The sequence below is a fragment of the Chlamydotis macqueenii genome, chromosome Z (assembly GCF_036417535.1).
Source record: "Chlamydotis macqueenii isolate bChlMac1 chromosome Z, bChlMac1.mat, whole genome shotgun sequence".
NCBI lineage: Eukaryota > Metazoa > Chordata > Aves > Otidiformes > Otididae > Chlamydotis > Chlamydotis macqueenii.
The window spans coordinates 66,122,575-66,135,063 of NC_141593.1; the positions used below are offsets into that span (position 1 = coordinate 66,122,575).

The following is a 12,489-nucleotide window of genomic DNA, read 5'->3' on the forward strand; positions in this document are numbered from 1 at the left end:
ACTCATGGTTTAGCAGGACGCGTTTCTTACTGGAGCTTTAGAAATGTCCTCAGAGATCATGTTCATAAAATCTGATGGCTTAAAAACTAGAGACTAGGGAAAGGTATCTGCACTTTTCAGATTATATGCCATTAGTAAAATCCACAACAGCAGGATTTCAGCCATCTTGCACCCAGGGACGGCCATGGACAGGCATTCAATTTCAAATCAGTTAATCTAAATCTTTGGAAATTTCTAATTGTTTTTTTTTTTTTCTCCAAGCAGACTCTTGCTTTTAGACAAAGTGTTGTTACAGGTTGGCACAGTTGCGTTTTCCTGTTCTCCCTCATGATCATGGCCATGCCCATGGCCATGCCCATTGAACAGTTACCAGTGGATTAGCGCAATACCATGCTCCCAGACTGGAAAAAGGATCAGCTGTATACGGGAGAAATACAAGGAGAAAAGGGAGAATCTAGGATAAAAGATTATGCAAAGAAACCTGTAGCATCTTTGCCTGGTCACCAAGTCATCAGAGAGATTCTGTCAAACCAGAGAAAATCATCAAATGCTTTTAAGCAAAACCAGTATAAAGTATTTGTTGAATATATGTATTAATAGTCAAGAGGTAGAGCAGATCTTCACACAAGTGATATAAAGATCTCTTGTATCTCTTTATACAAGAGATATAACTGCTTTATCTGGAGGCTGACAGAGCTCTCAAGGGCTGGATTTTCAAGGGACAAACTATTACGTTTGCTGCAGAAGTGGGCTAACACAGCAGCTGAAGGCAGTATCCAATTTGAAACCACTGAAATCACCTGACTGAAGATAGCTACAATGAAGAGGCTACTCTGGCAAATAAAAAGTACAGTCATGTCTGCAGCCTGGGTTTGATTTAGGCAGAACTATGAAGTGCAGAACAAGGTTCTCAGTTCATGCTTTGTGACTTTGCACAGTGGAATAAGGTTCATTAATAGGAAATTTCCTTTCTTCCAACATGCTGAAATCATTATACCACAGGGATACGATCTTTTGCTCAGATACTCTTACACATTCATATCCAGGCCCTCCTGGAAGGAACTCAAGGATAGATTTTATTCATCCAACACAGTAGTTAAACCATGAACTTTGCTCCAGGCACCAAAGTAAGCTCCACCTTTGGCTTCTATTTCATATTGACCATTTCAACTAAATATTCATTTAAAATCTCTCTATTCCCAGAGAGAAGACAGATCTCAAAACTTACCAACTTGAATGCTGAGAGAGAGCTGTGCACTAACCCAAAACTAGGTCTATCAACCCTAACATAGCCTGTTCAGCCAGAAAGACATTATCCGAGGTGCTCTGCCTTCCCAGTTGGGTGCTGTTTGCAGAGGCAAGTAAGTGCAGGACTGCTCAGCTGTACATTAGGTCATTCAGGGCCTTGTATCCTCCATCCTGACATACAGAAGGGCTTCAGGGCACTCCTTCTACTGACTACAGACAAAAAGGAATCAATCAGTAGGTTACCAAACAGACTTTCCATGGTCCAGAGTGAAGAGCTAAGCTAAAAACATTCATTTTGGGCTATGTTTTGCCCAATGCAGTCAGCTTCTCAAATCTTTTCCTGACTCACTGGTGTCCAGGAAAGAGGCAGAGCTCACCTAACTGGCAGTCCGAGGTGCAAACCAAGGCCCACAGGCTAAGCTGCTCCCCAGTGCTCAATACAGAGCAGTGGGTAGAACAGAACACATGGTCTTTTCCTCACTCCCCTGAGCTTTCTCAGATTCATTCTCTGCTGCCTACAAGAATATTGGCTATGGCAAATACTTCAAAAGTAGAAAGAGATTCAAGACAGCAAACCTTCTTGAAAATGCTTACTGTACACATTAATTTTTCAATTTCTTAAATAAAACTACTTTTTCTTTGCCCTTTTTTTTTTAACAAAGCTGCATTTCTTACAGTCTGGAGGCAGAAAAACAAACAAGTGGGTGATGGAAAAAGCGCAGCATTCTCATGCTGCCCATGAAATGCAATTTAGTTAAGCTGCCCTACTATTGAACCTGTAGATTGGAATGAGAAGAAACAAAGTCAGCTCACCTGTTTGCGGAGCTCTTCATATTAATCCTCCTGGGATGAACTTTCCAACACAATGCAGACGCAAGGGGTCTCGTTAGCACTGACCAGGAGTGCTGCTTCTCCTTCCTTCACTCATCCTGAATGACCAGAGGGTGAACTCCAAAAAAGATGATCTAGTGCTCCAGAATGTCCAGTCCCATAACTAGTACTCTACAGAAGAGGTCAGCTGCCCGTGCATGTGAATCCGTACAGCCATCTCAGAGACAGATACTACATTTGTCCAGATTTCCTTGAATGTATGCTGTATATTACCACAGAGGAATAGTTAACGTAACAGTGATGACAAAAAGTTAAAAATGTCCACTGGACGAGGAATTTGCTCTAACAAGGTGATCATCTTATTTGAACAGTTTGTAAAGACAGTTACACTTCCAACACGTGTAGAGCTCCACATTGCCTTCCCATATTTCAGGAAATAAAGAAAACCTTGGAAAAGCATGGAAAATACTGTAGCCTCAGCAGAGGAGGAACTAATCTTGTCAGTGAGAGGTACAAGTGCTTCCTGGATATGTAGCTCAACAGAGATGGACAGCATCTGATTTGTTAACAGACCGGTATTTTCTCGTACCTCTTGAAAAATAAAATAATGAAGGAATAAAGGGATCAATCATCTAAACACTTTATTTCAGTGAAAATTACACCATATAATTTGGTCTGATCAACAGAATTACAAAGGCCAAGGGAAAATCAAATAAAATTGATTCATTACTATGGAAATTACAAATCACTTTATGCAAGAGTTGCAGATAAAAGCATCTTATTAGTTTATCTTTATGTGACACCATCAACAGTGTTTCGGACAGTAGCACTGTAGCTCGTTCGCCTAGATGAAATCACTGTTATTCAGAAGGTCTGTTTGGTTGATCCATACAAAAGGAACTTTCCCACACTGGCTCAGAATGTTCATTTTCATTAATCAAACAGGCTATACAAGGGTTACCAAATTATATCATACTTATTCACAGGGCAAAAGGCATTATTAAGCTCTGTCATTTCTTTAATGTGAGTGAATTCCTAATCTTTGAAGATATGATACGCCAATACAACCAAACAATGAAATGTTACTGATACTGTTGGAAATCAGAGAATGTGAGATGTAACAACTGTAAGGGGAGCATATACCATTTTATCACAACGAACACTTTTCTTCCTTTTACCAACATAAGACTTAGCATTTCATTGTTCTTTACTCTTCGAAAGAACAAGACTTCAGAGTTTCTAAAATCGCAGACTGTAGGAAATGAAACTGCAAGTAGTAACTCAAAATTGATGTTTCAATAAACCAGGGAATTAAAGGGGAATTTGAAAGTCTCCTCTAGAGAGCCAAAGTAGGTTCAGTAATTAGTTGAAATTTGAGATAGTAAAGTTGTACTTGTCTATCTACCTACATATTTTAATTCAGCAAAAATGGAATGCAGAGACTTACAGACATTTCATATTTTTTTTTGAGAAATAAGTATATATCTAAGGATGAACTGTGCAAAGATAATCTAACGCATTTGTACTCAACAAGCATGACTGTGCTATTAGTGTTGTTTTTGCTAAGTGATGTTCACATGGTTGCTCTTTACCAGTAAGCTGGTATTTTCAAGGTAGTTCTCAGTTTTAGGCCCAGAATTCCAAGTCTTCATGTCAAAACTATACTGATGTTTGTTTACACCCAAACAGAAAGGTTTTCTTCTTTTACCAATGGTCTGCTTGAGGCAGATTTTGTTATTAGAGATTTGAGAGAAGTACAGTCATAGAAAATACTGTCTTTAATGTCTGAGCAAAGATGATTCAAATGATTTTAAAACGCACCAGAAGATCCGAAAGTATTCTTACCCAATCAAATTTCCAGTTTTAGAGCTCAATAAACCTCTACAAATATCTTCCTTTAACACTATCAGAAACCTTGGTAATTTCAGTTCTGGATCATGCCCAAGATACATTACAGACCAAGGCTTTGCTAGGAGCCTGAACTGAAGGGAGCCTGGATGTATCCCTTTCCTTTCCTGCAGTAAAATCTCCAAAACAACCACAAGCCTCACTCTGCAAAACTACATTTTACCAGAATGCAAACCAGATACTTGAAGACCTTCAGCACGCACATCCCTGCCTATGCTACCACACCAACCTGGTGTATTCAGTTTCGAACAAGCTACAGACCTTCTTCCTCCCAGGAAACTGTTTTTCTTTCCACTGCCTCTGAGGTACGGCATTGGGTCTAGTCTCTGCTGCAGGCAGATCTCCCTTCTCCTCAGGCATCCCCTAGTCTATACTAGTGCTTGTTCTTCTCTCATTCCCTGACAGTGCTGGGACACCAGGACTTCATCCAAACGACACAGGGGCAGCTGCTTTCAGGGGAAGACTAATCTTCCCCTATCCACGTCCAACTAGGCCAGAGAGCAGCAACTAGAATGAAAGCCTTCTTTTCTGCAAGACTTAACAAGAAAACCCTAAGTAGTTCTACTCTTTCACAGTTAGTCAATTTTCTGTCCTTATTCAGGAGCACTTAAATAAGTGACAATTTTCTTCTCTAAGATGGTACTGGTTATGCCATCACTACCTAATAATGTACAACCAACCCCAAAGCCTACTATTACATACAGAAAAGTCTAAACTAAGTATTTATTTCTGAGTGCTCCTTGACAAAAGATAACAACTGTACTTCTAGCTATGAGTTATACTATGGCTTTCATTATGGCTTCTGACAGTATGACATTAGGTACATTTAGTAAAAAATAAAGAGCAACCACTGCTAAAGAAATCATAAATCTCTTCATCTATCTGCAAACAAGGATAAACACTAAATAAATTTAACAGAATCCTTGTAGTCTCACACATTGTTTTCTTCTATTTTTCCTTTTAACTTTATTTTATCACTTTTAAAATATTTCCTATAAAAACAAGATTTAAAATGCTCTTTTTTGCTATTTCACACTTTTCTTTGATTTTGGACAAATTTGCACCAAGGCTGACACTTACGGATTAGTTCAAAATACCAGATACAGTTACACAACCGATCATATTTTTCGTAATTAACTCTGGTTTACTTTGTTTCCCCAATTTTCTTCCCATTTCCCTACTATATAAGGTTTTTCTTCCCCTTTCCCTAATATTTTCTTTGAATATACACCTTTGCCATCTTTTCCAGTGTTCCTCCTCTCTTCTTTATAGTCTTCCAACTCCCAAATTCCATCCACCCTTGGGAATATCCATTACTCTATCTTTTCCTTCCTTTTTTTCCCATGCCCAGTTTCTTCCTACTCTTTGATTTGTCCTTTTTTTTTTTTCAGATGTGCCTGCTAATTTGTCCAATGCCTCTTCCATTCCAATCTGGTCCCACCTTCACCCCCTCCTCCAGGATTCATCAGTCACTGCCTATATTCACAAAGACAACTTAACCCCTCTCTTACACTCAGACAACTGCCTTAGTATGTCCTGCATCCTCAGAGGAATCTTCAACTCACTTCAGACCTGACTTCCAGAACTTAAGCTCCAGAAACTTGGGAAAAACACTCAAGAGTAGTGTCCTAGCACACGGCATACTGTCCCACAGGACCAGTAGAGAAGCCAGGACCTAAATGTCAAGAAGAAGGGGATCTTCCTAGCTGTGCTAACTACAGCACACCACTAATGCTGACAGGCAGAGGGAATGGTGGGGATGTGCTCACCCACAGACCCGCATCAACCTATGCAGGCTGAGATGAGTGAGCCAGCAAGCTGCTACTGAATAGCCAGACTGTGGAGATGATGTCTGTGGGCTGGAGTCTTATATCCCCATAAGATTAGGCATGCTTGCCAGTGGCTTGAGACAAGACTTTATTTTGGCAGCCAGCCTCACAAAGTGTACAAGGCAAGATTCTGCCATGCAACAGGGACTCATTTCTTCTTTCCAAATGGCAATAGTGTTACCTTAGCGGAATGGTACAGTATCGCTTGGCATTTCAGTTAAGAACTACGATAAATGTCTTTTTTCTCTTCAGTGCACTTTACTAACAACTGTACTCTGCCTTTATCTTCTAAATCCATTATCTTACAGGTTAGACAACTGGTGCAAACTCTTTCAGTATTCTAGAGGTGACAGCACAATCCCTAATAAAGCAACACAAGAAGCTGAAAGCAACCCGCCAAAAGCAAGAAGGCAACAAATCTGGCACAAGAGGACCTAAACACCAGCTATTCAAGCATACCTTTTGGCTACACTTATACCTAGTGTCATAAGCAAACAAACCTCAAAAGAAAACTGGCTGGTTAGTTATTAACCATCCTTGTTTTAGGCACCTGGAGGAAAAAAAAGCCTTGTTCAGGGAATCACTTGAGGAGGATGAAAGACAAGCTAATGTCAAAGATTTTTATTTCCTCTCACCTTCTACTAGCCTGGAGTGGAGAGTTGTAGACTGTGCCTATTACCAAGGTGCAGCAGTGAACTTGCTTGTCAATGAATGGCAACAAACAAGAACTAAGATGACTTTCACCTTCTCATACTGTTCATGAACCTCCACTCATCTGGAACTAATATGTGAAAGTATGACTAACTTGGCCTTTAAGTCACTGTACTTTATTTCTTCCTGTTAGACGTAAAAATAGTGGTAGATAACAGGAGGAAGGATCAACAAATAGCTTTTAGAAGTCTGACTGTCAGACTTTTTCAGTGTTCTTTTGTTATATACTCTGAGATTTCTCCCCTCAGTTATACAGCATACTACTTAGATTCACTGGCATGCATGCAACACTAAGAAGCTGTACTTATTCTCAGTGTCAAAAGTAAACAGCAAAATCAGTGACATTTTTTATTACACAGAACAATAGAAAAGAAAAACTAAAAAAGAAAAAAGATAATGAAATTAAGTTAAAATAGCCAAAACTAAACCAAATAACTTTAAAATTATTAATTTATTTTGACAAATTTGCAGTAAGTTTTATCAATCACATGAATAACAATTCAAAAGGATAGATATTTTATTAGCTTTGTATTTTCTTACTACTTTTATATTCCTTTTATGTCTAAAAATATATTTTATTCCTAGTCCCTCACTAGTATGCAAATTTCTACCAGAATCAAGTAATACACATAACAGGACAAAAAAAAAAATCTCTGAAGCAGGGTAACATTTTTTTTTTCCTGCAAGTAAAGTCATTCTTCACAATTGCTCAGAAAAAAAAAGAGAAAGTCCATTAGAATCTTCAGATTGTTAACAAAGACTTGTGGCTAATGTTACTGGTCTAAAAAGGAGATAAGCCATATAATTTTACAGGAAGCAACCCACTGAATCCTTCAGCAAACACAGCTTGGCAATCCATCTTCAATTCAAAATAATGAGGTGGCAAGAGCGTGATGGAAAAATAAGTCTTCAAAAACATCACGTAAGGGAATCCAGCTGTGCTTGTATAGTTTCCAGCTATTTAAGGAACAAAAAAGAGAGAAAAAACTCCACTCATATAAAATGTTGTTTAGAAACATGCAAACAGAAAAAACCAACACATTCCAGTATCTTCAACTCTGCATACTAAATCTATTCACATAGCAAAAAAAAAACTCCTGTACTCATGAATATTTGTTTTTACATGAAGCTATTAGAATTCATTGCTGCAGTTTAAATATTCAAATTTTAAAGAAACAGTTTTCTAAATACTGCCTTTTTTACACGCACAGATGTTTTCCTGTTAATTTCCAATGCATAATAACAAGGTAAAAAAATAATAGAGTTTATTTTGACTGGATTACGAGCTTGGCATTTCGACTGAAGACATTAACACAAAGATGCTCTTTCCAGAGAGCTCCTCATTGTTAATCATCAGCTTCTCCTCTCTATCTAACTGCCAGGTATGCTTACAATGACCCAGGTCCTGCCTATTCCAAATTTGAATGCACAGACTCTTCTTGAAAGTGCTTCATGTGATCAAACAAATCCAACAGCCTTAATTAAAGCTGTATCCATTTTCCTTCCAGTTTCATTAGATTTAATTCATATAGGCAACACTTCCTGCTGAGCAGCATAAGGTGTTTACAAAGAAACTACAGTATTGTAAAATCTACAGACCTTGTTATAGAACTCAAACAGCTCCTGATGACTAAATTCTACAAACACTTTCTTCAGGTTCTGTGAAGGAAAAAGAAAAGAAAAGAAGGAATAAGCATACTTTTTTTTTCCTTTTTGATATTCATTCCAATAATTCAGAATGTGAGATTAAGCTAAATGGAAGATAATGGTTGCAACAGTTATTTTTCCTTCCATTCATGATAACATCCCTCATATATGCATATTCCATTTTAGTGAAGAATTCAAGTCTACAGGTACATCTGTTCTCCTGCTGCGAAGAATAATAATAAAATATCCTAATAAAATGATTTTTCTACCTTATTTTTAAGTCAGATAAAAATGAAAGATTACATTCATCTTTCTCAGCAGTCTGTCTAAGATCTGGTAAATACCATTACACAATGACAAAGTCAGTAGTGTGTTTGATTGAACTTGCACAGCTATTAATGTACTGCACCAGCACAGAGCTAATACTTGCATTCATTAATCTAACAGTTATGATCTTAGCATGCTGACACTGCTATAGGCTTCCATGCACAGATTCAGCCAAAGTTAACAATTAACACAACAGCTTCAAAGCAGTGCTTAAACACTAAAAAAGCAAAATAACACAACTGATGGAAACTACTGTGGATAAAACAGATGGCAGTAATAATCCTCTGTATGCATGTGCTGATGTCTGCGGAGATGGGGGTTAAATTAAAATCTCTATCCTGCTTAATTCACTTCTAAGAAACAGGTAGTTTAATGCCTGCTACTTTCAATCACAGTGCAGATCTATCCAGACTGTTTCTAGCCTTATTTCTTCTACTTCACTTTGTCACTTTACTTCTTTTAAAATAAATTCCTATTACTGCACTTTCTCTGTGTTGTTGCTAGATTTCCCAAGGCTTGGAGGCATTCCTGAGGATAACAGTTGCACCTCCATAAACACTAACAAGGCCCTGTGAAAACTGAAACTGTGGACACATCTAGTCACAAAACATTACTAACTGAAATAGCATATGCACGCTAATTTTGTTTAACTGGTACCAGCTTCATGTACCACTTAAGTCTGTAGAAAAACACTTATTTATCAATTCAGTTTAAATGAGCAAGGATACTTTTGCATACAGACAAGGCTGTGGGCCAGATTCTGTGTACTCTCATACCAATGCAAGTCTCGATTTAAGTCAAATAATGCCGCTGAATTTGGCGCACCAAATGCACAAGAGTAGCAGAAGCCCTGGGAACTCAGGATAGGTACTGCCTGGTGCCTGCTCCTCAAAAGGAGCTGTAAGACACAGGAAAGGGATAAAATGACTGGGGCCAGCCTGTCTGGTGCAATTCCTCCTCCCTGCTCTGCAGAAAGAAGGATCCCTTCCAACAATTTCAGGAAGGCTACAAAAGCCTAGAAAAGGACCAGTGATTTGCATGAGAGACCAATCTTCCCCTTCTGGGAAGGAACAATGCAATTCTGGGAATCGTATGGTGAATACAAAATAAAACTACCAGGACAGCATTTCTCTTTGCCATGACTCCAGCTGATCCTCTCTCCAAGGAGCATAATGCTGTGACAGGGAAGTAAAAGCATTTTTAAAGGCTGTCTAACAGCTAAGAAACAAAGAGAAAGCAAACAAATGGTTTCTTCAGAAAAGAAAAGGGGTAGAGGAAAGAAGACAGATACACTAATAGCAAATGGATCTACCATTTCATCCTGGATGTTTGTTTGGCATTTGCTGTTCCAGAAGGATTTTGGTGTTTGAATGCAGGGAAGTGAAACTGAAAAGAACAGGTTCAGAATAAAAGGAAGGCATCGTATATCTTAAAGTTTATCAGTCACAATGAATAATCAGGGTCATCTCTTGCATGGTTTCTGGCAGAAGAGTCTGCTGGATTTTGGTACGACAGTTTTCCGATGCCTCCAGAGAGAGGCAGTGGGTGTGGTGTGTGACACCTCGAACCACCAGATCTCATTTGTCCAAGCTCTATGTCTCATTCAAGACAGGCATCTTCTGGTACTACTTCAGATCAGCAAGCAAGATCAACTTATGCACACACACACAAAAGAAAAACAAAGAAACTGAGAAGCTTATCTTTCATATTTTCCTCTAACTACATTAATTACTGTAAGTTATAGGATATGCAAATAAAAAAAAAGCATGATTCTTTTAATCCAAGTTCTTTTTATACTAAAAAAAAAAATCACTATGCTTTACAAACAGGCTGAGATTTCTCTTCCTATTACTATTTAATAATTACAGCTTGATAACCAAGACAAAATTTATGTTGCGTTGTGGCAGGCAAATGTCTGTGGAGATCTAAAAGCAAGCACGATGTGCCAGCCTATGTTTCTGATCTGGGGGTGGGAGTGTCAATGGGAGAGAGGATATAACAATCTTTTATGAAATATGTTGTTTATCTGCACTTAATCTTCTGCTAAAACAGAATTGTTTCTGTGTGTAAAAACCTGGCACAACTACTACATCACTTCAGCAGAGAGCAGTGTCACAAAAAACCATGCAGAAGTGTGGCACCAGTTAAAAACATTGGTTTTGTGGTATTAAATTTCTCACTAGTATGAGTCCCTTGAGGAAAGTGTCAAATGATCATTGTTATGTGATCAAGAGTTCCTATACAGACCACAAAAATATCATATCATAACTAAGTCCCTACAAGAAAAAGCTGCATGTGAGCAGGCTGATGGCCCCCCATTTTTAGCTGAGATATCCATTATTCGCTTACTTGTTTTATTCTCTCTGGACACAAACAACTGTAATTAAAACAATGTGTCACGGGACCAGATTATTCAGTTCTTTAATTACTCAGTAAAATAGTATTAAAAATGACTGTATAGATAGAATATTTCTATAGCCCCCAGAGTACACAAATTCCTAATCTACTTTATGGAATTTTGTTCAGATAAAGACACAAAATTACAAACGGCAATAATTTTTCAACGATAACCAAAACACAGGATAAAAAAATCACTTTCAGCTTACTGACTTAATTAAATGTCACTGTGTGCAGACAGACTCTCAGTCTATTTACAAAAAGTGCAGCTAAGGTGCCTTCTTTTATCTACGCATACAGGTTTTCAGATGTTGTCTCTGACCTAGTATGTGTTTCCCAGAACGTAAATAAGAAAACAGTAATTTGCTGGATGTCTAACTTCTTTCTTCTTTTTATCAAGTATATCATTCTCTTTTCCTCTTTCACGATAAATTTCCTCCCATTCCTCAACTTCACTCTACTCTTTCACTCATTTCTAGCACCTAATTTTCTCCTTGCTGCTATTACATTCATGTGAAAGAAAACTAAACACAGTAACGAGAAGACTAAACTGAATTTATTCCCATTGTCACACTCAGTCACTCTAATACTTTTTCTAATTACATCTGAAACTTTATCACTGTGGCAGTAAAAGTCCCAGCTCCTACTTTTAAGAGTTTTAGCCTTGAGGGTGACAGCTTCACAGCGTCAGAGAAACATAGTTGAAGACATTATTCTTATGAAGACAAAGAAACCTTTAAAATACCAAATGTTCATCCTTTGGGCAGCTTTGAGAACGTGGAGACAGGCTTTTTGTCTGATTCAATAACCATGAAGAGTAGCAAGGACAGCGCTGGAGTGATACGCTCAAGGAGCGTAGCTAAAGAGGTGATGTGCAGCATCTTCAGCTGAATAAAGTTTCTGTTAAGTTCAAAGAGCTCATCTGCCGTTAAACACGACAGAGCACTGAATTTACTACTGGAAAAGTCTGTGTGAATTGCAGGTGTCACCCAAGACAAATCTTTTCATCACTCTGAATCAACTGCAAGGAATACAGTAATAAGTTTTCTGAAACGTATAGCTTAACTTATTTGGCCACATATCACTACTAATGTATTTTTAAGTGTTAAAATTAAATTTTAGTGCCATTTTTCCTTTCTAGATCTAGATGGAATCTGATTTCATTCTACCTCAGGACTGTATCAATTTACAGCCTCTTGAGAACTTCTGTGAAATTCTAAGAAGTTCAACTGATTAGGATTGTTTTCTCCCCTTGTCTATGTCCTCAGATATTGTCTAGTATCATTTTAAAAAATGTAACATCTTCACCAGTCGCTAAACAGTTGTTCAAAACCAAATTTCCTTTGAGGAGAGGTGGGGGAGAGTGAAGAGAAGTAAAGGAACATTAAGACAAAAACTTCCTGCTCCCAGTCAACATTAATATGGTATCCTATCCAAAGCAGCCATTCTGAATGTATGGCTAATTCTACAAAGTAGCCAGAATAATTTAATATACACCTAGCTTACAACCACCAGCAAACAACTAGGCAATTTTTTAGCTTAAAATTATCATCAGCATAAAATAATGAAGACTCAACTACACAAAATGTAA

At 37.9% G+C, this 12,489-nt stretch overlaps 1 protein-coding gene across 1 annotated transcript in view; it reads right to left on the reverse strand.

Moving 5' to 3' along the window:
- Nucleotides 1-6,959: 6,959 nt before the first annotated feature.
- The window catches only part of COMMD10 (COMM domain containing 10), a 127,027-nt gene continuing 121,497 nt past the window's right edge, over nt 6,960-12,489 (reverse strand). Inside the window, exons 6-7 of the mRNA XM_086770970.1 lie at nt 8,127-8,186; nt 6,960-7,484 (exon numbers count right to left, since the gene is read on the reverse strand). Coding sequence (XP_086627096.1) covers nt 7,446-7,484; nt 8,127-8,186 — 99 coding nt within the window. The 3' untranslated portion in view covers nt 6,960-7,445. The remainder of the gene's footprint in view (nt 7,485-8,126; nt 8,187-12,489) is intronic.